At 36.2% G+C, this 27,462-nt stretch overlaps 1 protein-coding gene across 1 annotated transcript in view; it reads left to right on the top strand.

The window, feature by feature from the left end:
• The window catches only part of LOC140166986 (uncharacterized), a 73,543-nt gene that overhangs the window by 30,230 nt on the left and 15,851 nt on the right, over positions 1 to 27,462 (top strand). The window contains exons 7-10 of the mRNA XM_072190468.1: positions 5,995 to 6,507; positions 7,637 to 7,996; positions 19,201 to 19,731; positions 26,549 to 26,661. Coding sequence (XP_072046569.1) covers positions 5,995 to 6,507; positions 7,637 to 7,996; positions 19,201 to 19,731; positions 26,549 to 26,661 — 1,517 coding nt within the window. The remainder of the gene's footprint in view (positions 1 to 5,994; positions 6,508 to 7,636; positions 7,997 to 19,200; positions 19,732 to 26,548; positions 26,662 to 27,462) is intronic.

The following is a 27,462-nucleotide window of genomic DNA, read 5'->3' as shown; positions in this document are numbered from 1 at the left end:
ATTATGAGTCCTGGGGAGGGTAAAATTGGGGTGAGAGGGGCGATTTTGGCCTTAAAACGCTTTAAAAGGCTTAGGATAACCAGGGGGGGCGGGTACTTGGATTATTTTTTCGACGGAGATGTGCGTCTGAGCTTCCGAACCCATAACCATTTCTAAGGGTTACGATTTTACCGAAAATAGGTAGGCCCCCTACCCATATCTAAGGATTGTCAGGAAAGTAAGGACCCATACATGTATCTAAGGATTTGAGCTTGAAAATAGTAAAAGCAACATGTTTTCCGGCATGTTTTTCACACATAGCACCGAAAATCTAAAAGGGAGACCCATGTCTATGGATTTTTCGTGGAAAACCTTATCGTGAGTACCCCCCCCTGGGGGAGGGGGAGGATAATAGTAAAGGTCCGGAAACGCTTATGATATGGAAATTTTATTTTGAACAAAAATTCTTTAATCACTATTGACGGTTTCGCCTACCATGGTCAATAATGAGTAAAATATCGGTTTGGTTTTTTAAAAAAAGGTTTTTTTACTGTAGGCCTACATCTACAAATCTGATGTATTTAATCATTATTTGGGATCCCAATAATTTGAATGTGCAACAGGGGGGTGGTCACAATATTTTTTGCAGGCTGAGAGGGGGAAAGCGATTTATTTATTTATTTATTTATTTATTTATTTATTTATTTATTTATTTATTTATTTATTTATTATAATTATTAAGGCTTGTTCAAGTAACTCACCTCTAACATTTCACGCACTCAATTGCACCGGCTCAACAAATCAATCAATCAGTTAATTAATCAATCAATTCACAAACAATGAATATGAATAAATTATATGATATTCAATTTCAATCAATAGACATATCATATCAAACCATCAAACAATGAATAAATGAACTGATCGACCAAGAGCCCTTTTTTTCTAAAGAGTGTGAGTGAGTGATTAAACAAAATAAATACAAGCATAATTATTTACATAAATAAACAAATAAATAAATAAATAAATAAAAAAGAAATAAATAAATAAGAAAAATTTGAACAAATGGTATCGTAGCATTGCATTCACAAAAACAAACATTGCTGACAGGAGGACTCGAACCAACAACCTTTGCATCACCAGTCTGATGCTCTACCACTGTGCTACGACGTCGTCTAGTGGTGATCATCCGGTAGTTTTTAGCCTATACAGTGTTCGTCTGTGACAATGCCGCCTCGTGAAATGAATTTAAAGTTATTTTGATATCAATCTTTTTTTTTTTTTTTCAATAGGGCCGTAACATTTTGTTTTGAAGATCTCAATTTTTATTTTCTTTAGAGCAGAGACAAATATTTCCCTTTTCTACAATTTGAGCCCAAAATAAGAATCTACGTCTTTTATTACTGATTTAATGTTACACGTCTCACAACAGATATTTAGCTGGCTTAGCGGTCTTGCACTGTGCTTTTTAACCGGGAGGTACCGAGATCGATTCCCACCTCTGCCTGTAATTTTTTTTCAAGCCTGGGAAATAATAAGTTTATTTGGCTTCACAACGCTAAATTATTCATGACTTGCCCAACCTGGTGGTGTAAAGTGCTCCCCATAACATATGAATATTAAGCAATAACACAATGGCTAATTTAAATAAGAAAGCGTCACATGCAAATGAGGGATTGCCCTCTCCAGGAATTGCTTCATGATGCATGTCATGATTATTGCACGCCGAGTTTATATTCTCATGTTTACAAGTGGACCTGGATATATTGTATACTTGGATTTAAATGGATGAATAGTTCTACCATTAGGGTTTACACACCCGGTAAGTAGGTTTTATAGGTTTTGTAAATGTGATTACAATTTCATTGGCTTAAAATCAGAATTTTCTCTTGACCCACCAAAGGCTGACAATTATCATGATTATACGTACCGCCCGACGTACCGTACGGTACCGGTGGCTGACAGTAAAAATAGAGCTCAAGTTTTCCTTGCACTGTTTAAGTGTGGCACTGCTGGCCCAACCGAGCATCATGCCTGCCCGGCATCATGAGCGCGAGCATGCAAGTGTCTCTGCACGGCGCGACCGTTTACCGAGCATGCGAGGACCGTTTAAACAAACTTGCAGAATGATCCGAGAAAAATAGAATGGAATGATGCTCTAAAAATGAATTAAAAAAACAGTTCCAGGTTTAAATTACCTAGTCCGAAGTAGCCTACTCACATCGTCACACCTCCGTCACTACGATGACTGACTTTCTATGGTGAGGAACAACAAATGCTAGGCTAGGCCCCTGTGCCATGATGTTTCGGCTACATGATATTTGTTAGGCCTACCATTTACAAAATGATTGTGAATAAATACCTGAAGAAATTAATTGTTTATATTGTGAGGAACATGGGAAAGAACAACCAGCATGCCCGGCCAGCATAACTATTTATAGGGCCATAATATTTTGAGCTTCATAACTATTTATAGGGCCATGAATGATATTTTGAGCTTCAAATTACTATACAAAATAATAAATAGGCCGCAGTAATTTTTTCATCGATCTGGATGATAATAAAAATCAAGATTCAGATTTTGTTAGTGGTTTTAAAGCCGAAAGCCGGACGTGTAATTTATTTTACAAACAAAATATAAGATTTATTTTCCAGTTTTGTCAATAAGTCCACCATGCACCATAGGCCTACTGCTGTTTTCCTGTTTTTGGTGTGTTTTTTTTTTTGGGGGAAGCCGTGTTCCCGTCGTCCACATTTGCACTGCACACAGTACGTATCGACGATACTCTCAAGAGAGGAATGTACTCACCGGTAGAAGAAGAAATGTTTCATTTCAAAAATATCTAATTGGCAATTTTAATGACTAAATATCCTTCAAGTACTTAATAACAAATTTGTATTTTTACACCTTCACTGGGATGTTTTTGGGCCTTAAAATAATTTAATTGTAATATCGTTTGGTTCCTGTTGTTGTTGCTATTTCTTGCTGTTGTGACTCGTCTATTCTTTTGTTTTGTTTGGGATTCCCCAATTGTATTTGTTTTGAGTCACGTCATACGATGCAATCATAATTATTGAGAGCAATACCCGGTCCCCGCACTCCGTGCATCCGCGGGTATTCATGCTCGTCGAAAATTTCGCGAAATAAGGGGTGTTTTCAGATGAAGAAACGCGATTCGCAAAACACACAAAAATGGGTGTTTTTCAAACCACGTGTTCGCGAAATTGAAAAAAGTGTATTTTTTCATCGAGCAGCCTACGCGTTTTTGTTAGAAAATGGCATATTAGAAATATCGGTCGTGTTTTAGCGATAATAGGGGTATTTTCGAAGGACAAATAATTCGAAATCGCTAAAAAAGGGGTGATTTTCCCTAAAAACTTCGCGAAATGAGATGCAAAAGGGGGTGTTTTTAAAGTTCACCGACAAGCATTAATACCCGCGGATGCACGGAGTGCGGGGACCGGGGAGCAATAGATGCCGGGATCGGGAGCAGCTGAGACCTAGACGCAGGTCGTAAAGCTCACTCCGGGAGCTCACTCGATCAACGTAACACAGGGACAAACATATTAGGAAAAATTCTTTATATTAATATATAATTTCTAGCATTATACAGTTTATCAGTTTTGCTTCCTTGCATTATAATTTGGACAAGGCAGTGATTGTTATATATGTGACCATTTCCGTCATTTTGACCATTTGTGTATTTTTCCTTCATTTCGTATGATTTTATAGAATATAATATGTATTCACAGAAAAACAGTTAATTTTCACCAAGTTCGCCGTCGCAAATAATGAAAGGAGACAAGGAGAAAAAGTGATCCCGCCTGGAAATCGAACCCAGGACCTCAGGTTTACGAGACCTATGCCTTAACCACTTGGCCACGGGAGCTTCATGATTAGGCTGGTTGTAATTCGAACCCATAAGCGGTCACTTAAACTTATCTCCTCCCCGCAAATAGCCCATAGTAGCTAGGGCCGTAAATGCGAGAAATAAATGCCATCCTCCCTGTGAGGAAATATACACGGAAAAACAGTGGCATGATCGACGGGAATTATATAAATGAACATTAATTTTCACCAGGTTCGCCGTCGCAAATAATAAAGGAGACAAGGAGAAAAAAGTGATCCCGCCTGGGAATCGAACCCAGGACCTCAGGTTTACGAGACATATGCCTTAACCACTTGGCAACGGGAGCTTCATGATTAAGCTGTTTGAAAGTCGCGCCCATAAGCGGTCACTTAAACTTATCTCCTCCCCGCAAATAGCCCATAGTAGCTAGGGCCGTAAATGTGAGAAATAAATGCCATCCTCACTGTGAGGAAATATACACGGAAAAACAGTGGCATGATCGACGGGAATTATATAAATGAACATTAATTTTCACCAGGTTCGCCGTCGCAAATAATAAAGGAGACAAGGAGAAAAAAGTGATCCCGCCTGGGAATCGAACCCAGGACCTCAGGTTTACGAGACATATGCCTTAACCACTTGGCAACGGGAGCTTCATGATTAAGCTGGTTGAAATTCGAACCCATAAGCGGTCACTTAAACTTATCTCCTCCCCGCAAATAGCCCATAGTAGCTAGGGCCGTAAATGTGAGAAATAAATGCCATCCTCACTGTGAGGAAATATACACGGAAAAACAGTGGGATGATCGACGGGAATTATATAAATAAACATTAATTTTCACCAGTTTCGCCGTCGCAAATAATAAAGGAGACGAGGAGAAAAATGATCCGCCTGGGAATCGAACCCAGGACCTCAGGTTTACTGAGACCTATGCCTTAACCACGGGAGCTTCATGATTAGGCTGGTTGAAATTCGAACCCATAAGCGGTCACTTAAACTTATCTCCTCCACGCAAATAGCCCATTTCAACCAGCCTAATCATGAAGCTCCCGTGTCCAAGTGGTTAAGCCATAGGTCTCGTAAACCTGAGGTCCTGGGTCGATTCTCAGGCAGGATCACTTTTTCTCCTTGTCTCCTTTATTATTTGCGACGGCGAACCTGGTGAAAATTAATGTTTATTCAATATGTATTTTTACAATAAAGATCCCACTAAAACTTCATGCTGAAAAGTATTCGAACAAAAAATACCACTGTACTGAAATTGTTTCAGCGATGTTTCGGTGCAGTTAATTAGTAGTGCAACAAGACACTGTAATATGTCAACCAGTAACCTCAAAATAACATAGGTGTTTAGTGTATTTTCAGTGAGCAGTGATCTGAATTGTGCAGTAATGTCCATAACAATAGCATTGGTAGTTGGGCTAAATAATAAACATATGACCAGCTCCAACAAAACCCGGAACAAGTCGCTAGACATGTATTTGAGGTATTTAAAGATGACATTCCCATAAAAGAAATGAAATTTTGGAATTCTTAATTTCATGGTATTTGACTGTGGGATTAAATGGACTTTCAAATCGTTGAAAGTACTACTAAAAAGGTGTATTATTAAATCAATAAATAACAGTTGAACTATGATAATCCCAATCCTGTGTAAGGCAGGAAACCAATTGACCCATTACTCAGAATAGCAATTTGGCCAAAATATCAAGGTATCATTTACAAAATTATAAATACGGATTTATGCTATTTATATAATTTTGGTGTCATTTTAAGGTTATTGTCTAGTGCTTACATTTTTATTCAAATCATGAAATGACAAAAATATGACTTGTTGTTGGTTTTGTCAGAACGAGTCACATATATGACAGCTGATATTCAGAGGTTTTCAGTGTGCTTATAGTATTATACAACAGGTATTTTCATGTGCTACCTTCTGCTGTGTAATATCTCAATATCCTGAAATTTCAGTGTGATAGTTTGATCAGTTATTGTGGTTAGAAATGACCATATTGATACAAAATAGGATAGGCCAACACATTTCAACATTGAATAAGGCATGATGACAAAAGATATTTGAGCAATGACCATTTGCATTGTGTAGTTTATTATGCTAATACAAATAAGATATTATTTTTTTGGTGTGTTTTCTTTTCGTTCTAGAACCACCCACATTAGCTCCAGGAGGGGCAGGTGTTGGAGGAGGGGATGGAATACAACTTAGAGTCTCAACGGATGGCGGAACTACCTGGTCTGCAGCATTAAACCATCTTCAAACCCTTGATCCAATTGCCAATACAAATTACCTTTTTGAATGTACAGTATTTGACATCACTACTGTAGATCCAACTCCAGCTGGTTTTCCTGCACAAGTTTGCCCATCAAATATAAACACAGTTGTACGGGATATCGTTGACATTGACTTTAGTATCAACACAGTTGATGGAAACCCTGTCGCAAGCGAGTATGTATCTCTGGGTGTATCTTTGGATGCAGAACTAGCAATAGGTCCTTTTCCTGGCCTTTATGATCTAATCGATACATTGATGTACACAGTTTTAGGAAGTGATGCCTGTCCTTCAACAGTCACATGTGCTGCTGCTTTTGATCCTACAGTTCCTTTACATGGTGTGGATGCTAGCAGTCCATTTATTACTGTCAGAATAGCACGTACCAGTAAGTGTATAAATTAATTTTTATTTTGCTGTTAGTCTTGGTGAACATACATGAAGAGATGCATTATGAGCAATTATGTTGTAACTCAATGTGGAGTTTTTATAGTTCTAGATAATTGGATTCATTTAGTGTATTAGCTTTGAAATGTTAACCTTTTGCAAAATAAAATGTTAACATTTTGCAAAAAAATGTTAACAGTTTGCAAAAAAATTAGTTAGCGAAAACATTCCCCCCCCCCCAATTTTACCCTCCTCCAGGGCTCATAATTATTATGTCGCTGTACGACATCTTATCTAATTTTCAACAGAAAATTCCTAAGAACTGGTATAAATTTGAATCTCTGTTTCAGCAAACATGCTTTAAATTCTGGGTAATTTTGCTGAGACACAGTTGCTCATCCCCACCCAAATAAAATTTGAGAACCCCCTAAATGGGTTCGTGATGCAAGGAAGAATGCACAACTTGATTTCGGATATTTTGCTTGATAAGTATTATTATTTGTATGTTTTATTATTATGGAAGTCTTGTACTGTAGTCTGAGAAAGAAATGCTACGCATGCCAGGAATGAATGGTGTTTAATTCAATCCCTGAGCCCTAACCCTAATCCCGAGACCCTAACCCAAACCCTTGAGCTCTTTGAGCTCCATGGTTATCAGACTCATGACAAATCCTTCGCCATTTTAGTTGTACATAACTGTAGGGGATAGGAATAAAAAGTTACGCATGCGAAATGGCAAAATTATGGATCATAGTGGCCCCGAACATTAACCTTCACCGTATGTTTAATGTTCTAATAACAATTTATATAGCAATTTGTTATGAGGGTAGCTACATGTATGAGGCAGCATAAACCTTTTATTTTACACACATCACATTGGAATAGAATGAGCAGGAAAAAAACTCGATTATCAGAATTTTATGCTGATTTATTGAGGGGAAATTATTTGCATTATTGCAAAGGCTAACCTAGCTGTGTTAGCACAACATAAGGGAGACCAAGGTGGTAAGATGAAGAATTTCAGTGGTGTCTAATTAATCACTAACTTGACAAATATTCCCAAAATGATAATTAATTATTTGTTAATGCATTCAATTAATGAAATTCTTTATATTTGTTAACCATTTCAGTTGAACCAACCATTGTATCCCTTGTACTGAATCCAATTGCTGGCTTTAATAACAATGACCAAGATGGGAATAATAATGATGCTACTGCCATCCTGATTGAAGGCTTGTCATACAATTTTCAGTGCACAGTAAATGCTGATCCTGAAGTAGATGTTGTATGGACTGTGAAGGATTCAACCGGCACTGCAATTCCGGCATACAGTGAGACAGATAGCAATAATCTATTAGACTGTGCCGCTGTCACAGATGACTACACAGAGACATATGAAATGACAGAAGTGACACATGCAGCTCTACAGTGTGGATCCATCTGCTGCACAGCAGGGATGGAGACAGAAGAAATTAAGTTCCAGATATGGAGTAAGCTGACAGTTTAATATTTTCTGTAATCATTGCAAATGTTTTATACAGTAATATTTTTATTCACTTAATCGTTTGAAATATTTTAGTGGTACAGAAGTTGAATAATGACGTATTAAAATTTTTCTTTGACCCATATTAGGAAATTATGGATTTTACCTTATTGGAAAGACATCTGTTAATTGAGATCAAATGATTGAATAACAATGTAAGCACTAGACAATAAAGCTTTAATATGATACCAAAATTATTTTTCATGGGATGGGATTGGGGATATTCTGCCAGCTGGGTAGCCTGAGCTGGGTCCTAAAAGTGGCTCTATCTGTGCTATGCAACTGTTGTCCCATATAGAGTGAATTAAAATGCTGGACATATCATAGATAATTATCCACAATTCGCTTCTTTACAACACATTATAGGGCTGCCAACTTTTCAGAATTGGTTATTGTCCAACGGGCGTACTGGGATGGAAATATTGTTTGCAGACTAAATTGGCAATTGGATTTAGAGTCTAGAATGTGGGGGGAAAGAGGTTAAGGGACAAAGAAATTATCAAACTATATTTTTCGATGCACAAGATTTGGTGTGAGAGCATACAAAAGTGTCCAAATGCATGAGAGTTGACAGCCTTATTATAAATTGTGTCTCAAATTGTACAGGTCAATGTGAGGAATTATGAATGACAAAAACAAAACAACTTAAAATATGTGCACATTTTTTTCTTCTTCATCAAACCTGTAAATCCAATCCAATTTTACTTTTTATATTGTATTTTCGTGAAGTTACATGTAGATGTTGAACTACAGTGCCATATTGCATTGGGTTATTCCTGTTGAAATCCATACACCTCCTATAATTTGGTTCACCTCAAGTTCGGTAGTGACAACAATGCTTTTTTGCGGTTGCACCGCAAGCGTGACAACAAAGCTATGACACTTCAATTTGGCGACAGGAACATCCATTATTTCCACAAGGATTCCTGGAGGGTTTTACATTTGCATCGTACAAACTTAAGCAAGCTTTGTGATGCTGCATCTTCCAGTGCTAGTACAGTGTCAGAGTGTTTCCAACCCCATTGCTTTGGATCCAAGTCATTGTTTGAGAGCTTTCTCCGTAGTATGACCTGCAAAAAAATTGCAGACTGAAAATATGCTGCTCTTTCAGTAGGTGGAAGCTTCTGTGGATCAAGTGATGCTTTATTTGGTGATACCATCGCCATGAATTTAGCGAACCGTAAACCTTTTAAAGGATCTTTTTCTCTGCCACCATATAAGACAACAAGCTGTACCAATTTGTTCTACTGCCGCGTCAGGATGATATCGGCTGCAATTCTTCCGATTGTTTTTTCCTTCTGCAACAAACTTGTCTTTCCATGTCCAAATGTTGCAGAAGTGGAGTCACAACCACAAAGCTTGCTTAAGTTTGTACGACTGAAATGTAAAATCCTCCAGGAATTATTGTGGAAATAAAGGATGTTCCTGCTGCAAAAATGGACTTGTCACAGCTGGTGAAGATTGCAGAGGAGAAAATTGCCCAAATGCTGAGGGGATTATACATGTACTTGGAGAAAGGGGTGTCTATTCAAAATATCTAAATTATTCTCTCACGCTATCGGGCTGTGGCCACATCCTTCCCCAACCTGAATCCCACAAAAAGTGGACCCAAAAAGGAAACCTTTATGTCTGTTGCTACAATGTACATGTGCCATACCTCTCCTTCTTGTTTCTTGTTCCCTCCCTTCTGTAAATGTAGGTATTTGTCAGATCCGGAAACTATTCTTTTCATATATACAACTGTTGCCTTATTTTTGCTAATTGTCAGTTATTCGATTCTGTCTTCCCTACAAATATCAAATTCTTGGTATACAGCCTGAACACGGAAATATTGCATCTAAGGACTAATGGTTTAAAGGGCTCAAGTAAGTCAAGTCAAGTCAACTCGGACTGTCAAACACCTCAAGGCTCTGTATTATTTAACAGGGGTATACATAAACAGTTCAGCTTTTTTTGGTTTTGATTTCCAGCTTTTTTAACACTTGTTCTATACAAAAGTTTAGTATATTCCCAAATTATATAGCTTTCTGCTAGCTGTTTTCATGCTTTTTCTGTTTTTCATCTCTTTTTATGTCTGGTGACTCACACCCCTAGTTTTAAGTCAGCCTTATAATTAAAATTCTTCTGTAGATGGTACGTAGTCGCATGGCACAGTTTGGACATTGCGTAGAAGATAATCAAGGATTTTGATCTGAAGCTGAGGTTAAAAGGGAGACAAACTAGACATAAGTGTGTTAGATTTGTACAAATTTGAATTCTCTGACCTCTTAAACCTATTCAAAGACACTAGAATCATCATCATATCTGCTTCAGAAGCGGAGATATATCTATTCATATGTGGTGGCGGCCATCTTGGCGGCCATCTTGGATTACAGTGTGAATGAAGACATCAGTATGTTAGACTTGTGCAAATTTGAATTCCCTGACCTCTTAAACCTATTCAAAGACACTAAAATCATGATCGTATCTGCTTCAGAAGCTGAGATACAGCTAATTATATGTTGTGGCAGCCATTTTGGCGGCCATCTTGAGGTATGAAGTTACTCCATTTCGGAGGTTCTGCGCCGAGCATAAAACCTCCAAAACCGGAGGTTCTGCATGATAACGTGCGCAGAAACTCCGCTTTTGGAGGTTTTATGCATGGACGACAGTGACTATTATTATAGTTAATAAACCACCCCTTACCAAACACAACTGCCTAATAGACAGTTAATAGGCAGTTCATAGGCAGTTGAAGACAAATGACTGCCTAATCAAACTATCAACAAGAAGTTGCTGGAAAATTAGGCAGTTGAAGGCCTGTGACTTAGGCAGTCAAAAGAGCTTGACAGATATGAAGGTCTATAATAGGCAGTCACTATATGAAGCTCTAATACTTTGGTTTTTTATCTAATCAAAATGAAGCTCTAATACTTATGATTTTTTCATCATCAAAATGAAGCTCTAAATGAAGCTCTAATAGGCAGTCAGACCTAATAGACAGTCAGAAGCTAATTTGCATAAGTCATGACCCGGTCACATGATCACCAACTGCCATTTCAAATTTGCTGTTGGATTCAACAAGCTGTTCTTTAGATGGTGGTGTTTTAATGGTCTCTTCACACAAATCATTCATTCTTTATGGGGAATTTTATACTACAGATGACTACACCTGTTGATGCACAGGTAAATTAAAGGTTTGCAGGGTTGCATTGCAAGTAGTATAAATGTTGTAAGCTTATCAACTGCATGTACAGATAATGTGTGCACAGACTGCTGAATTTTGCAGTATGCACTTGCATGTATCCAAAATTAGTTTTCTGTGATAACCTTGCTTTCTAGCAACTGCAAATTGGATTCATATCATTGGCAATAACTGATACATCTTAAAGGTTGGGGATCGGAGGTATAGTGGTACAATCCCGGGGTAGGGGAGATTGGGGTTAGTTGGAACGCGGGGTAAGTTGAAACATTGTATTTTTTTCTGACACAAAAAATTAATTTGGTAAAATACTGGCACCTAGTAAAATAGGTATTAGTAAGGGTCATCCACCAAATTAGCAACAACACTGATGCCCCACCAGTGTTGGCTTGGGAAAGGAATATCTGTTTTTTGACTTACTGACTAATTTTTATACCCCTCGGAAAAGATGCGTTATCTCCATGTTATTTGAAGATTCAGGGATTATTTTTGAGTATCATAAGCACTAGTAGTAAGTCCCAGAATAATGTTAAATAAAAGCTCTATTGTATTTCTTCTTTTGTGTAATGAACTTTGAAATGTAAAAATAGGCATCGGGGTTAGTTGAAACTTTTGAGGTGGGGTTAGTTGACACGTGAAAATCACATAGAAAAATATGGTTAAAAATTTGACTTTTTAAAAATTTGTATGATGTTTACCATTTCTTCAATATTGCTTTAATATGGTTTAAAAAGCAATAATGCAAGCAAAAAGTGTACACAGAAAGTACATTTTATAATATTTTAGGCTTCTCATATTTTGGTCCATGGTGACACTCGTCACCTTGTGTCCAAAGTATTGACCGCACTCCCACATATTTATTTATTCATTTTTTCACACTGATTGTATGTTAAAGGGTGCCTTCAAGGGAAGTATAACCCTAACAACACAATAATAATTATTTTGAAATTTTTACAAGCCGTGTTTCAACTAACCCCACCCTATGTTTCAACTTACCCCAGGGGTAGGGTTAGTTGAAACACTTTTTTTCAAATTTTCAAATTGGATTATATGAATAATCATAAGCAGGCCCAATAAAGTTTAAGGCTGTATTTGTAGCATGTATGTATATGTTTATACTGATATGGTTAGTGTTTCTTGAAAGTAATTGGTTTGCGTTAAAAAGACGATTTTGTGAAAAATGTTTCAACTAACCCCAATCTCCCCTACAATATGCCGCAAAGTATAGCATGTGGTGTACTGATGGGCCCGGGTTGGCACCTATACTGAAACTTAATTGTTAAAAATTGTCCGGGCCTTGGATTTTAGTTTTGCATTTTACTTGTGTTATCATGTCATTATATGGTGTACAATTTATGCTTGGAACTCAAAATCATTTAGTGTTTAATCAGGAACAGGGCTGTCAACTCTCACACCTATATACTCGTAGCGCGCAGTTTAAACGAGGAGACAGAAAAGCATAGTGTGTGAAGTGTATTAAACTGTGCACACTTTACATACAAAACGAGGAGTTTTCACAGGAATGTGAGGAGGTGTGTGAGGAGAACTTAGCACAAATACAATTATGGATCTCCTCGAATTGAAGGAAATGCCGGAAAAAGACGTCCTAATCCTGGAGTTCTCCACTTTGAGAAGCTCCTCAAATTACTGCTTTTTGGGTCTAACCTCCTCAAATTCCTGTGTTTGTAAACACTCAACTCCTGGTTTCGCACGCGGCCGTGCACACACGCATTGGCCGTGAGTCTCACGCATTGGGTCACTTTCTCACGGTCTCACGCCAGGGTAGTATAATCTCACTCCTAGGTAGTAAACATGGTAAATCTCACGAAACGCTGGAAAATGAGTAAAATCTTAAGGGCTGGGGTATGAACGTTTGGACAGTATTTATTTTGGGACATTAGAGCACATCAGACATATCGAATTGCATTCTGAATACTGAAGAATGTCATTCTGATATCAAATAATTTTGGTTTTTGAAATTCGCAATTTAATACACATTTTATGGCAAATCATTAAAAATTGATATTTTTGATATTTAACAGTACTAAAGTAAACTTTATAAATCTGATGATTTATACTTAACGATGTATGTAGGTGGGATGAAATGCCGACGATCAATTGAAAATTTTGACCTTTCGTATTGAAGATATGGATTTTTTCCCAAAACACCAAAAAAAAATTAGGTCTTTTTGGGAAAAAATCTATATCTTCAATATGAAAGGTCAAAATTTTCAATTGACCGTCGGCTTTTCCTCCCTGCTACATACACTTTAAGAATATATCATTAGATTTATATAATTTGCTTCGAGGACTGTTATATATGGCCGTGTGTCCTGAACTCGCCACCCTTAGCGTTACATGACAAATATTATGAATTTTTACACCAACCGGGTTTCTAATTAGATTATCTCGACAATCATCAACCCTAAACTAGCAAAAGTATACATTTTTGGAAAGCTGAAGGCATAAGCAATTCAAATATATACATGTCAACTCATTATACTGGGTGACCTGCAAGTTATACAGGGTGGAATAAAAAAGATTTTGATAAAAAATGGGTCACTCAATGCATTGCTTATTACCAACTTACAGTAATAAACTGAAAGTAAACAACATTCATTTGGTTAGAGGATATGGAGAGCCAACTAACTTTGAAAGAAACCCAAATTACAACTGTTTGGTAATCTAGGAATATAGGGTGTCCCAAAGTATGTTATTTTTTTTTACAATTCAACATATTTTGAACCTAAACATTTTCCCCCTAACCCATACAGAAAAAATATGTCCATATTTAGATTCCTCGTCAAATTTCCCTTCAGAAAATCTAAACTTTGACTATGATAGGATAAGTAATTAAAATTTACAGTAACTTTTAGATTTTGAAGACATCTGCATTACTTACTACAGTGTTTAATATGACAACGGGTAGTTTTGTATGGAAAAGTTTGTATTTTCTAGACTAAACCAATCATAAATTATTAAAAACAATTAGTAGAATTGTTTAGCTGTAAGGCCATGAGTGTCTTAGATGCTAAATAGAGTCCAAATCCAATTTACAGCCTTTACAGAAGCAGATTACGCACTAAAAATACCAATCCCATAGAGTTTGTGTGTACCACATCCCCCACCACCATCCCCCACCACCGCCACCCTGCCCATTATGAATTCTATGAAGCACAGTGTCAGTATTAAAAAAGTTCAAGTATTTCTTTTTACAGGGTTGAAAGTGCATTTTATTTAGCAATAAAATGAGACCACAAGCATGACAATACCTTCTTGCTTGACAGAGATATCATCATTTGTTTTGAGTCGACTTTGGCAAAATGTAACGTCGCCACCTTTTTTTTGGTGGCGAGCTCAAGACACACGACCATATCAAAAATTTGAAAAATATCAAATTTTTATAATTTGTCATAAAGTTTGTATTATATTGTGATTTTCAAAAATGAAAATTATTTGATATCAGAAAGACATGCTTCAGTATTCAGAATGCAATTCGATAGGTCTGAGGTGCTCTCATGTCCCACAAAAAATACTGTCGAAACGTTAATAAACGCTCATTTTAGATCCCTAAGCATCATCAAAATAATTTGTTGCTCCTACCCCTAACCCCCCCCTACCCGCTTTTCAGATTCTCGAACACCATGGCTCAAATAATGGGTCAAAATGAACAAAAATATGGTGAAAAGATGTCATGTTGACCAGAAAAAGACTGCAAATTGCTTTAATTGTTGGCTGCCTGCTGAGATTTGAGGCTTCATTGAAAGAAATTATGGCATGATTGATTGTCAGCTGAGGGCATGCTACAATCAAACATTCCCCAATAATTAATAACCAAAATGGAAAGTAAGTACTTGATTCATGAAAACAAGTTTCCACAGCAAATCGGGAGACATCCAGCGATCTTCCTGTAAAATCACAAGCTTCTGTTTTATTTGAGGCTGTTGACGACGGCAAGGAGTGTCTTTTGGAATTGCAGGAGAACGTTTTAGGTCCGATGGAGCCTTCAAGGAGAGCTGTTTTATAGTGCATTTGCAATAGAATGTAAGGAGAAAATGATCAACTAAGGAGAGCTAAAAATCACTCTCCTATATCGGATTTAAGGAGAGCAGCTAAAGTGATTGCTCTCACTCTCCTCAAAAGGCATGTCCCTGCAACTGCTTGGATTTAATAGAGCTTCATCTGAGGCAGTCAACTGCCTAATTTAGAGCTTCATTTGACTGCCTCAATTAGAGCTTCATTAGAGACTGTTGACTGCCTAAATTAGAGCTTCATTTTAGGCAGTCAACTGCCTAAATTAGTGCTTCTTTTGAGGTCGACGACTGCCTAAATTAGAGCTTCATTTGAGGTGAACTGCCTAAATTAGAGCTGAAGGTGAAGGTCTAAGAACTGCCTATAGTGCTTCATTTTGCCCATTTTACAGGTCTAGGTACTGCCTATGTGCTTTCAGGTCTATATAGAGCTTCATATATCAACAGCTTCAAGTGACTGCCTGTATTAACTGCTTAACAGACTGCCTAATAACTGCCTAATGAAGGCTTTCATTTCGGTAAGGGACCACATCGTGCGCAAAAACTCCAAAATCGGAGTTTTTGCGCACGTCGCAAAACCTCCGATATTGGAGTTTCTATGTATCAAAACTAATGTTATAAAAATTGTTTAAACATGCTTAATCTTAATTACTTTTAGTATACGCAAAAACTCATAAAAATCGGAGTTTTTGCGCCCGTCGCAAAACCTCCGGTATTGGAGTTTTTGCGTATCAAAACTAATATTATAATAAATGTTTAAACATGCTTAACTTCATTACTTTTAGTATACATAAAAATTCCAAAATCGGAGTTTTTTATCCGTCATAAAACCTCCGATATTGGAGTTTTGCGTGATAAAAACTAATGTTATAAAAATTGTTTAAACATGCTTAATCTTAATTACTTTTTATACATAAAAAACTCCGAAATCGGAGTTTTTAGCGCCCGTCTAAAACCTCCGATATTGGAGTTTTTATGTATCAAAACTAATATTATAATAAAAGTTTTTAGCATCAAAACTAATGTTATAAAAATTGTTTAAACATGCTTAATCTTAATTACTTAGAATATACGCAAAAACTCCAAAATCGGAGTTTTTTACCTGCCCGTCCTAAAACCTCCGATATTGGAGTTTTTAGCATCAAAACTAATATTATAAAAATTGTTTAAACATGCTTAACTTCATTATTTTTTAGTATACATAAAAACTCCAAAATCGGAGTTTTTCGCCCGTCCGCAAAAACCTCCGATATTGGAGTTTTTAGCATCAAAACTAATATTATAAAAATTGTTTAAACATGCTTAACTTCATTACTTTTAGTATACTTAAAAACTCCAAAATCGGAGTTTTATACCGTCGCGATCATAAAACCTCCGATATTGGAGTTTTTGGGCATCAAAACTAATGTTATAAAATTGTTTAAACATGCTTAATCTTAATTATTTTATATTTAAAAACTCCAAAATCGGAGTTTTTATGCCCGTCGCACAACCTCCGATATTGGAGTTTTATGTATCAAAACTAATGTTATAAAAATTGTTTAAACATGCTTTACTTCATTACTTTTAGTATATGCAAAAACTCCAAAATCGGAGTTTTTTACTCCGTCATAAAACCTCCGATGTTGGAGTTTTTGCGTATCAAAACTAATGTTATAAAAATTGTTTAAACATGCTTAATCTTAATTACTTTTAGTATACGTAAATGCGCATCAAAACCAATGTTGTAATAAATGTTTAAACATTCTTAACTTAATTACTTTTAGTATACGCAAAAACTCCAAAATCGGAGTTTTTGCGCAATATATCTGACCCCTTGAAACGTCGATAATGTATTCAAGTCATTACCATTGAGAAATCCTTTGTCGGTTTATGTGATGCAACCTCATTGAAACCTCAATAATATATTCAAGTCATTGCAATTGGGACATCATTTGTCGGTACGTATATGATCCGCCGACAATAAACACCGCTAATGAGTTTCCTATTCACCTTGGCTTATCTATAGGAGAGTAAGACGCTCTTTATGGGATTAGCTTATAAGACGCTCTTTATGGCAACAATTATTCCTACTTTACCCAAGGTTATTTAGGATAAGCCAAAGTTTATCGACGTTCTTTTGAATTAGTTATTCATGCAGCACTTTTAAGTTTCATGAAAGTTTTGGCAAATATAAAAAGAAAGAGGAAATAAATAATGATAAAATAAATGGTAATAAAATATATTTCAAATTGAATTAAGTGCAGTTGTTGATTTTGGAGGATTTGCGTATCCACACGAATAGCATAGGCCTTAATTATATATTTAAACTTCCTAAATGTAATACTTTTTTTAGTATAGGTGTCTCCTATAGATATTTTGATCGAATGAATGGGTTGTTACACAAAGGCAGTGATTAATTTTGACTTCTAAATTTAAAAAAAAATTGATTGGTATTTAAAATTTGATTGATATTTTATTTTATTGCCAATTCGTGGCCCGTAAGCCAAATTACATACAATAAACATGATAAATTACAATATAAAAATACACGTAAGAACAATTATAATTAAATTAGTCTTGCACTTCTGAATCTGACTTTTTTTTAGTAGTATATGCAAAAACTCCAAAATCGTGGTTTTGGCGTTAAGATTTCACCAAAAAATAAAGGGTAATAAAATATTTCAAGTTGAATTAAGTGCAGTTGTTGATGTTGGAGGATTTGCGTATCCACACGAATAGCATAATTATATATTTAACTTCCGAAATGTAATACTTTTTCAGTATAGCTGTCTCCTAGATGTTTTGATCGAATGGCATATGGGTTGTTACACAAAGACAATGATTAATTTTGACTTCTAAATTATTCTTGCGCTTCTGAATTCTGACTTCCAACATCAGAAATGTTATTCTTTTTAGTATACACAAAAACTCCTAAATCGGAGTTTTGGCGTCGGTCGCAAAAACTACGATTTTGGAGTTTTTGCGTATACTAAAATTAATGAAGTTAAGCATGTTTAAACAATTTTATAACATTAGTTTTGATACATAAAAACTCCAATATCGGAGGTTTTATGACGGTATAAAAACTCCGATTTTGGAGTTTTTATGATACTAAAATTAATGAAGTTAAGCATGTTTAAACAATTTTTATAACATTAGTTTTGATATTAAAAACTCCAATATCGGAGGTTTTTACGGACGGTATAAAAACTCCGATTTTGGAGTTTTTACGTATACTAAAATTAATGAAGTTAAGCATGTTTAAACAATTTTTATAACATTAGTTTTGATACGCAGAAACTCCAATATCGGAGGATTTGCGACGTGCGCAAAAACTCCGATTTTGGAGTTTTTGCGCACGCTGTGGTGGTTTATTAACTATAATAATAGTCACTGTCGTCATGCATAAAACCTTCCAAAACGGAGTTTCTGCAAGACGTTATACGCAGAACCTCCGGTTTTGGAGGTTTTGCGCTCGGGCGCAGAACCTCCGGAAATGGAGTAACTACATACATGCCATCTTGGATAAAAAGAATTCTCCAAAGTGAATTTTGGTGGACTTTGGATATGATATTCTATGATACCTTCTGCTTCTTCAGTGCAAAAATCAGCTTTGTTCCAATTTTTTCCGGGTCAAAATGTCCAACGACCATACTATTATTATCCATTCTAATTTTATTATTCAACATATTCTCTGACTAAAATGCATAATATTGTGCATTTGAAGATGTAAAAAAAAAAAGATTTTTCCTGTGTTGAAAAAAAAGAGAAAAATGATAGCATTGAATTGGCTGCATGTGTTGTTCGCATATCTATTGCACAAGTATAAAAATGCACAATATTATACATACTGTATAAACTCAAATAATGCATGGGGAAGATAATGCTGAATATTTGTTTTATATGCAGTTAGTGAAAGAATTATATATTACTATTATAATTATTATTATTTTTCAGAACCACCTACAATACCTGAAGGAGGTGGAGGAGGAGGAAGTGGAATACGATTGCGGTACAGGCCAACAGGAGGAACACCAGCAGATTGGATTATTGTACCCCACAATGACAACAATGACAATGAGAACATACACCTTGTTGTTGGTAGCAGTTACGAATTTGAGTGTACAGTATTTAACATCAATCCTGTCTCACCAGATGGTTCAGGTGGATTTAATGAGGGAGCTTGTACAGACAACCCAACAGGAGACTCAAGCATTGCACGGGATATCGTTGACATTGACTTTTATATCAACACAGTTGGAGGGGCCGATGTACTCCCTCCTAATACAGGTGTTCAAGGTGATAATGAACCAGCAACAGCGAATGGTGACCTCTTTGATCTAACTGACACATATGTGCACACAGTTGTAGCAGGAGATGACTGTCCTGCAACAATCACTTGCCGTGCTTCTTATGATCCTGATGGTACCCCTACAACTGCAGCACTAGATGACAGTCCATTTACTACTGCTTGCATAACACGTATTAGTAAGTATGGCGTTTTTATTAAGGCCTGTGAAGAGTTGGACATGCATCAAGCAAATAGTTTTTCAGATATTTACTTAATGATAATTTAATTTTCAAAATGATAATTAGATGAATAGAAGTTCAGGGGTCCTGATATAGTTATTGTAACAATCTGATCCAAGAAAGCAATTGTGTAATTTCCTAGTGTTTTTTCTGTTCTGTATTTGCTGCATAAATTTTTCTATTGATTTATTTTATACATGAGCCGAGTAGAACATGTCATGATAAATTGAGGGGGGGGGGTACAGTCCACACTTTTGTCAGCGGGAGTCTGTTTTTGCCAGTAAAGTGGCACCAGAGTGCCAACAGATGTGCATTGTGGGATAGTATCAGGGAAGCAGTCCACAATTTCGCACCCACTTCCGGGTTCCCGTTTCATGTGTCGCGACGATGTGATGTGACAGCTGATTTATGCACAGGGTTCATTTTACGTGTTTTTTGTTTGTTTGGGGTTTTTTTGTGAGAAGAAATTAAAATGATTTCAAAGTCAATATGGATTATTTCCAAGGGTACAGGTAGCAAGAATATCGCCAACATCCCTGCCAACATATCAAGTGCAGTTAGCATACCCAGTGGGCACACCTGACGTTGAAATCACGTTAAAATTTCGACGTCGAAATCAATTGTTGAAATCAGGTTGAAATCACGTTGTATTTGCAAATGGACTTCAACCTGGTGGAGTTCAACCTGATTTCAACCCGATTTCAACCTAGAGGTTAGTTGAAATCAGGTTGAAATTTCAACGTTGTTACAACGTTGATTTCAACCTGATTTCAACTAACCTCTAGGTTGAAATCGGGTTGAAATCAGGTTAGGTTGAAACTTCGACGTTGTATCAACGTTGATTCAACGTCAAAATCCTAACATGTGCCCACTGGGATAGGAGTAAGCAATACAATAGTCAATATAATTATAAGCTTATAAAAATACTACAAATACAATCATGGCAATGCCCGGATATACACAGCATTGAACATCATTGATTTGATATGTATGAATCTTTCAATGAACCGGGGGAAGGGGTGGGGGGAGGGATACTCAACTTCCATGTTGTAGGCCTGTGTGTTCGGCTTTCAGGCTTGATTTGGGGCTGTCAATTACCTTTGAATTCAAGGGTTCCAAAATTATGTGGGGGATCATGACATTTGTTGATGTTCAAAATTTACGGGTCATATAAAGCACAGGGCGTATCTAGAAGATCTTGGGGGGTAGGGCATTGCTAGACCAGTAGAAGGGGGCTGGCATTTTCTTCAGAAGGGGTCCCCAAATTTACAAAGAATCGGCGTCAATAAAATTGCGACCCCCTATTATGGCAACAAAATTTTTTTTGAACCCCCCACACCACTGATACACCTGGCCCCTAAACAGGCTAAAATTGTATTGAAATCTGTCTTTCTCAATAAAATAAACACACTATTATGTGGTCATCTTATGACTCTTACATTTTGGTCATCAAAAATTTTATGACCCCCCCCCCATTTTGCTTTCCAAAAATGTATAAACCCCAGTATTTTGGGGTTCCCCTTCTGAAGAAAATGTCAGCCCCTAAATGAGGATTTTTGCCATTGTGAAATTGTTGACGCCAACTTGTTTTTGCCCAGTACGCACCCAGCCGAGTACAATACTGTGTCGCATAGCCCCACAGATGGGGGGGGCACTTAACACATATGACCACATGGGTATGTTCCCCTCTTCTGGATTTCACAGCTCCCCCTCGGACCCCTAAATTTGACAAAAATAAAGTTCTGAAAGTATCACAAAAATTCATAATTATGTACAAATATGTGAAAAATTGAACAGGCAATCTTTGAATACACACCTTTCAGGAAATCAATTTAGATTCAATCCAATGACTTCTTTTCATAACTGATTTAGATGTTTTTAAAAATACTTTAAGAAATATTTTGAAAAAAAATGGGTAAAAATAGCATGTTTTGGGGTCTCTGTGTCTAAGTTTTTCACAGAAGGGGTCTTATTATATATGGCGCCAAGCGTATGATCAAGGCTTAATAAACACAATACAAAAACGAATGCCAATTGATTAATACTTTTAAGTTATGGCCCTGAACATGCCGTGTACACTTTTCGTTGGATTCGACCATATACGTATGGTTATAGGCCATTATACTTTTGATTATATATACCCTCTTGTGTCCTCCCAGCACAATAGTGTTATGATTGCATACCAGTTCATCTCCACATTTTAATCCCTTGATTTTTGGTTTCTGAACAATAGAGAAACCAAAACTATATATTTGAAATGAGGGACTGTAAGAACTTGAATACAGTACACCACAATTATTCAAGTCTTTTTATTACAAAAATTAATTATACAAAGTCCTTCTTTCTACGCTTGTGCTTTTTTTTTAATCACATTAATTTCCAATGTATGCTCAATATAAATACATCAGTTTACCTTCCAATTACAGATTTATAAATGTTCAACTTCAAGTGCATGAATGAAATATTTTATTCATGGAATATTGTTTACATTTCCCAATTAATATTTAAAATTTAGAAACTCTGAAATATTAGTCCACTGCAATAAAATAGTGTCAGGTTCGTTTTCTATTTTGGACTTGCTTGGACCATTGAATTTCTTCCACAGTTTGTGACACTGGATAAGAAAGTTTTGCAGAACAAGATATACCTTTCCAATCAATCAATCTGTTATCTGGCAATCAATCAGCCATAAGGTTATCAATAAAAATTTGGATTAATTTCCAATAATCAATTGATCAGGAATCAGGATACACTTTTTCACTATCAATCAATGTGATCGATCAATCTGAATCAGCAATTCATGTACAGCTACTTCAAAAATATTAAGTAAAGATTTTGAATACTGTAATCAATTTCCAATAATCAATATTTGACCAATTAATCAGGATACACTTTTCCAAAAAAAATCGATCGATCTGATGATTCTGATCGATCAATTTCAATCAATCAGCAATACCATTTCAAAATTTGACATTGAAAATTTTGAGTGCGGTACCGGCCGTAATCAATTTCCAATAATCAATATTTGACCAATTTAAATCACAATACATGTTCACCTTCCCAATAAGTCAATTTAGTCTGATCGATCAATTTTAATAATCAATTTCCAATAATCAATATTTGATTCATTTATCCGGATACATCTTTCAAATAAATCAATCGATCTAATGATTCTGATCGGTCAATTTCAATCGATCAGCAATACCGTACCATTTCAAAATTTGAAGAAAGTTGGACATTGAAAACTTTGAGTGCGGTACCGTAATCAATTTCCAATAATCAATATTTGACCAATTAATCAGGATACACCTTCCCAAAGAGTCAATTTAGTCTGATCGATTAATTTGAATAATCAATTTCCAATAATCAATATTTGACCAATTAATCAGGATACACCTTCCCAATAAGTCAATTTAGTCTGATCGATTAATTTGAATAATCAATTTCCAATAATCAATATTTGACTAATTTATCAGGATACACCTTTCGAATAAATCAATCGATCTGATGATTCTGATCGGTCAATTACAATCAATCAGCAATACTGACGTACCATTTCAAAATTAGAAGAAAGTTTGAAAATTTTGAGTGCGGTACCGTAATCAATTTCCAATAATCAATATTTGACCAATTAATCAGGATACACCTTCCCAATAAGTCAATTTAGTCTGATCGAACAATTTGAATAATCAATTTCTAATAATCAATATTTGACTAATTTATCAGGATACACCTTTCGAATAAATCAATCGATCTGATGATTCTGATCGGTCAATTACAATCAATCAGCAATACTGTACCATTTCAAAATTTGAAAAAAGTTTGACGTTGAAAATTTTGAGTGCGGTACCATAATCAATTTCCAATAATCAATATTTGAACAATTAATCAGGATACACATTCCCAATAGGTCAATTTAGTAAATCGATCAATTTGAATAATCAATTTCCAATAAGTAATATTTGACTAATTTATCGAGATACTGTCATCGATATATTTAATATTGTGGATCATTGTGGATTTAGTGCAATTAGTTTTTCGAGTATATTCTTTTGTGGTCGGCGTTTGTGACAACAAGATCCGAACCAACGGAGGACCTGTGTTTCAAGAATTGAACCGGAGGATCACCGCAATATTTCGAAGAGGAAGGAACAGTCACAAGACTTCTAGAAGATCTCCAATGGGGTGATCTAAGAGTACGGAGAAAAATCAAGAGATTGACCATGCTCTACAAAATACACAACAACCTTGTAGCCATCTCTCCAACATCTCATCTCAAGTTGAATACTAGAAATACTAGGGACCATCAACAGAAATTTTTTGAGCACAGGGCCAACAAAGATGTGTTCAAGAACTCCTTCTTCCCTAAGACAATAGCTGAATGGAACAAAATGCCAGCTTATGCAGTGGCGTACCACGGCCGCCTCAACCCCGGGGGGCTGAAGAAAATTTAATTTTGCCGCCCCTTCCCAACCGCCCGAAAAGGTTGACCAATTTTTTTCTCGGTCGTTTGAAAAAGTGAAGAGCCAAAAAAAAAAAAAAAAAAAAAGGGTTTCAGGCGCTAGCGCAGCACATTTCGATGTATAGTAACATTTTTTCAAACTTTATGACTATTTTTCCGCCCTTTTTTATTTACTAGTTCTTTTTGCCGCCCCTTCTTCTTCTGCCGCCCTTCTTCTTCCGCCGCCCCTTCATTTTGGCCGCCCCCTGCTTTTACCCCAGGGGGCTGGCGCCCCAAAGGCCCCCCCAAAATACGCGCATGTTATGTAATTAACTCTAAGACAGTGGAAGCCTTCAAAGTCAACGCAACAAAGCATTTCTCAAGTCACTAAATCTTCACGCGAGTCACCAGGTCATTTCAGTTGGTGTGATATGCACATTGTGCACCTTAATTACAAACTTAACCAAAAGAAGAAGAAGAAGAAGATACACCTTTTGAATAAATCAATCGATAATTCTGATCGGTCAATTTCAATCGATCAGCAATACCGTACCATTTCAAAATTTGAAGAGTTTTAATGCATTAAAAATTTTGATTAAATCTTGATCTGATATACACTGGTATACATGTTTTCAATAAATCTGATTGATCAATATGAATCAATCAGCAATAAGGGACCGTTCACAAACACTTTTAAGGGGGGGGGGGCTGATGCGAAAATTTTTTATCGGGAACATTTTTCGGGGCCCCTCCTTTACAGACCTCAAAAATTTCAGGGCCCCCCCTTTTGGCATGAAAATGATGGGTCAATCCCATAGAAAAGCATATATTATAAACTCAATTTTTCCAGGAAAATTTGGTCATTTTTTTCAGGCCCCCCCCCCCCTCATGGTTGGTGTCAAGTCAAAATAATGGTGTTCATGTGTTGTTACTGTCAACACAAAGAAGAGGAGAGCCTCGCCTAGCGGTTAAGGCATTGGACTGTGAATCCAAGAGTTCAAATCCCAGGTCCGCCTCTTTGTGTCCTTGAGCAAGACACTTCACTCTACTTGCTTAGTGCTTCGGAGGGCACTTTAAGGTGTCGGTCCTGTGTACATGCATATTTTCTCACATTAATGTAGTGTGCATGTTAAAGAACGTCACAGGCTATTCGAAAAGAGAGAGGGGATCAATAAAACTGCAATGTCTTTAAAAGGTGGTGTATAGATGAGGTGACATGTGTTTACATTTGATACGCCCTCTGTTGGTCTGTGATCAAAACTGTCACGCAAAAAACACTATAGTTTACATGGAAGAAGTTGATTTTTATTCATTAACCTTGGTTTCAAAGTAAATAATACTAAAAATGTTATCAAACTTGTTTATAAATGCATCAGGCTATATACGTAATATCACACAAAACTTAAAAGGTTTTTAAAAGTTGAGTTTTAAAGAGATTTATGTGGTCTGTCATAGACACTCCTGTGTTATTTTGCCTGGCTAGAAACAACAGAGGGCGGTCTGAATGTAAACATGTGACATCATAGGTCAACTCATCTATACAGGGTGTATCAAAATGATTGGTACCAAGACTTCTCGCTTTTTGCTAATTTTTTACTATTTTTGTGCCAGTTTGAGGTTAATTGTTTAAATATTTGTAATTATAGTAGTTTTATCTTCTCTAAGAATTTTAGATCATAAAGATAGCACATTCTATTCAGAAGTTACATGATTCTAAAGGAAAGTAGGTGTTTTTACACTTTTCATCGTAACGCTGGATCAGTAGCGCACCATTTTCAAAGCTCTATTTTACTGCAAATACCTTGTGAGGATGATTATGTTGAAAATCATGGAAATGTTTAATATAATACTCCTTCATTCATAATGTATATTGATGTAATAATCAATATTTATGGCTTGAGAGTAATATTATTGACTTGAATAATTTAGGTGGGGTGAAAGAAGAGTATGTATGCAATAAATGGTTCAAGCAGTGAACCTATTCATCTTGTGTTGTGTAAGTAAAACCATGATTACGTCGTTCTTCGTTTAAATGACAATAGCTCCCAGATGCATCAACCTATCAACTTCAGATTAATAGATCAATAAGTTAATATATGCCCCTTTCTATTTATATTACAAAAACTATATTAATTAGCAATTTTATATTTTTGATATATTTTTGAAAATGTCACATAGCCCGGTACCAATCATTTTGATACACCCTGTATGTACCAGTAGTCAAGTAATAATTGATTTAAGTTAGGTAACACCAGAGTTCTTGATAACGATATGGCTAATCATGTCATTTGTTTATTTATATATATATATATATATTTTATTTTTTATTAACAGCACAATCACCATCGGCACAATATGTTGGAACTACAGGTGATAGCACGGTAACCGTGACATGTACAATACCTGAAACTAATCAGGTTATTATCGATAGATATGATCACGTAGAGGTATGTACAATGAAAACTAAAAGCGTTGCATGAGCATCAAATGTTGCCATATGCATCTGACCTAAATTTTGACATTTGGAAAATAAATGTGTGTGCAGAAGAATCGACCTTTTCGGTAAATCCCGTAAGCTTTTGCGAGTACACCTGAGAACTCGTCATTTGACGTCATGCCGACTTGCTATGCGCACTAACGATGTTCGATAAACGATGTGCGCATCGGCGCAGATTGGCGTGAAGTCAAATGGCGAGTTCTCGGGTGTACTCGCAAAGGCTCCCGGGCAAAGGCTTTACCGAAAAGGTCAATATTAATGCAGTGATTTGCAGAATCAGAACTACCTAACATTCATCCCAAATTCACGTTTTGGAACAAGTAGATGTTTGAAGTGGACAAACATGTGAAGACAAAATCTGATATCAAAGTTATATATACTTTTATTATCGTGCAAGTGATGCTGTCAAATCTGAAAAGGGCCACGGATAATGTATTGTATGTGCGCTAGCAGGATAGCAATTTACACTTGCAAATTAAAGGAAAGGGAATAATCAGAAATAATTAGGATGAGTACGTAACTGGTGCATGCTTTGTACTTTGTTTTCAAAATTACAAATAATGACTTAGGAAATTATCGTAGCAGAGTGACGATATCAACAACACCTGGGCCGATATACGGCATGATTTAGGATTAGAAATGTTTGCTCTGTTTTGAAACAGAGCGAAAAACAGAGCAGAATATGAAAACCTGTGGCTATATTTTTAAAAACAGAGTGAAAACAGAGGAGAGTATTCGAGGGCTAAAATAA

The sequence above is a fragment of the Amphiura filiformis genome, chromosome 12, assembly GCF_039555335.1.
Source record: "Amphiura filiformis chromosome 12, Afil_fr2py, whole genome shotgun sequence".
Taxonomy (NCBI): domain Eukaryota; kingdom Metazoa; phylum Echinodermata; class Ophiuroidea; order Amphilepidida; family Amphiuridae; genus Amphiura; species Amphiura filiformis.
Note: the sequence above shows the minus strand (reverse complement) of the source record. Positions and strands in the feature narration are given on the sequence as shown.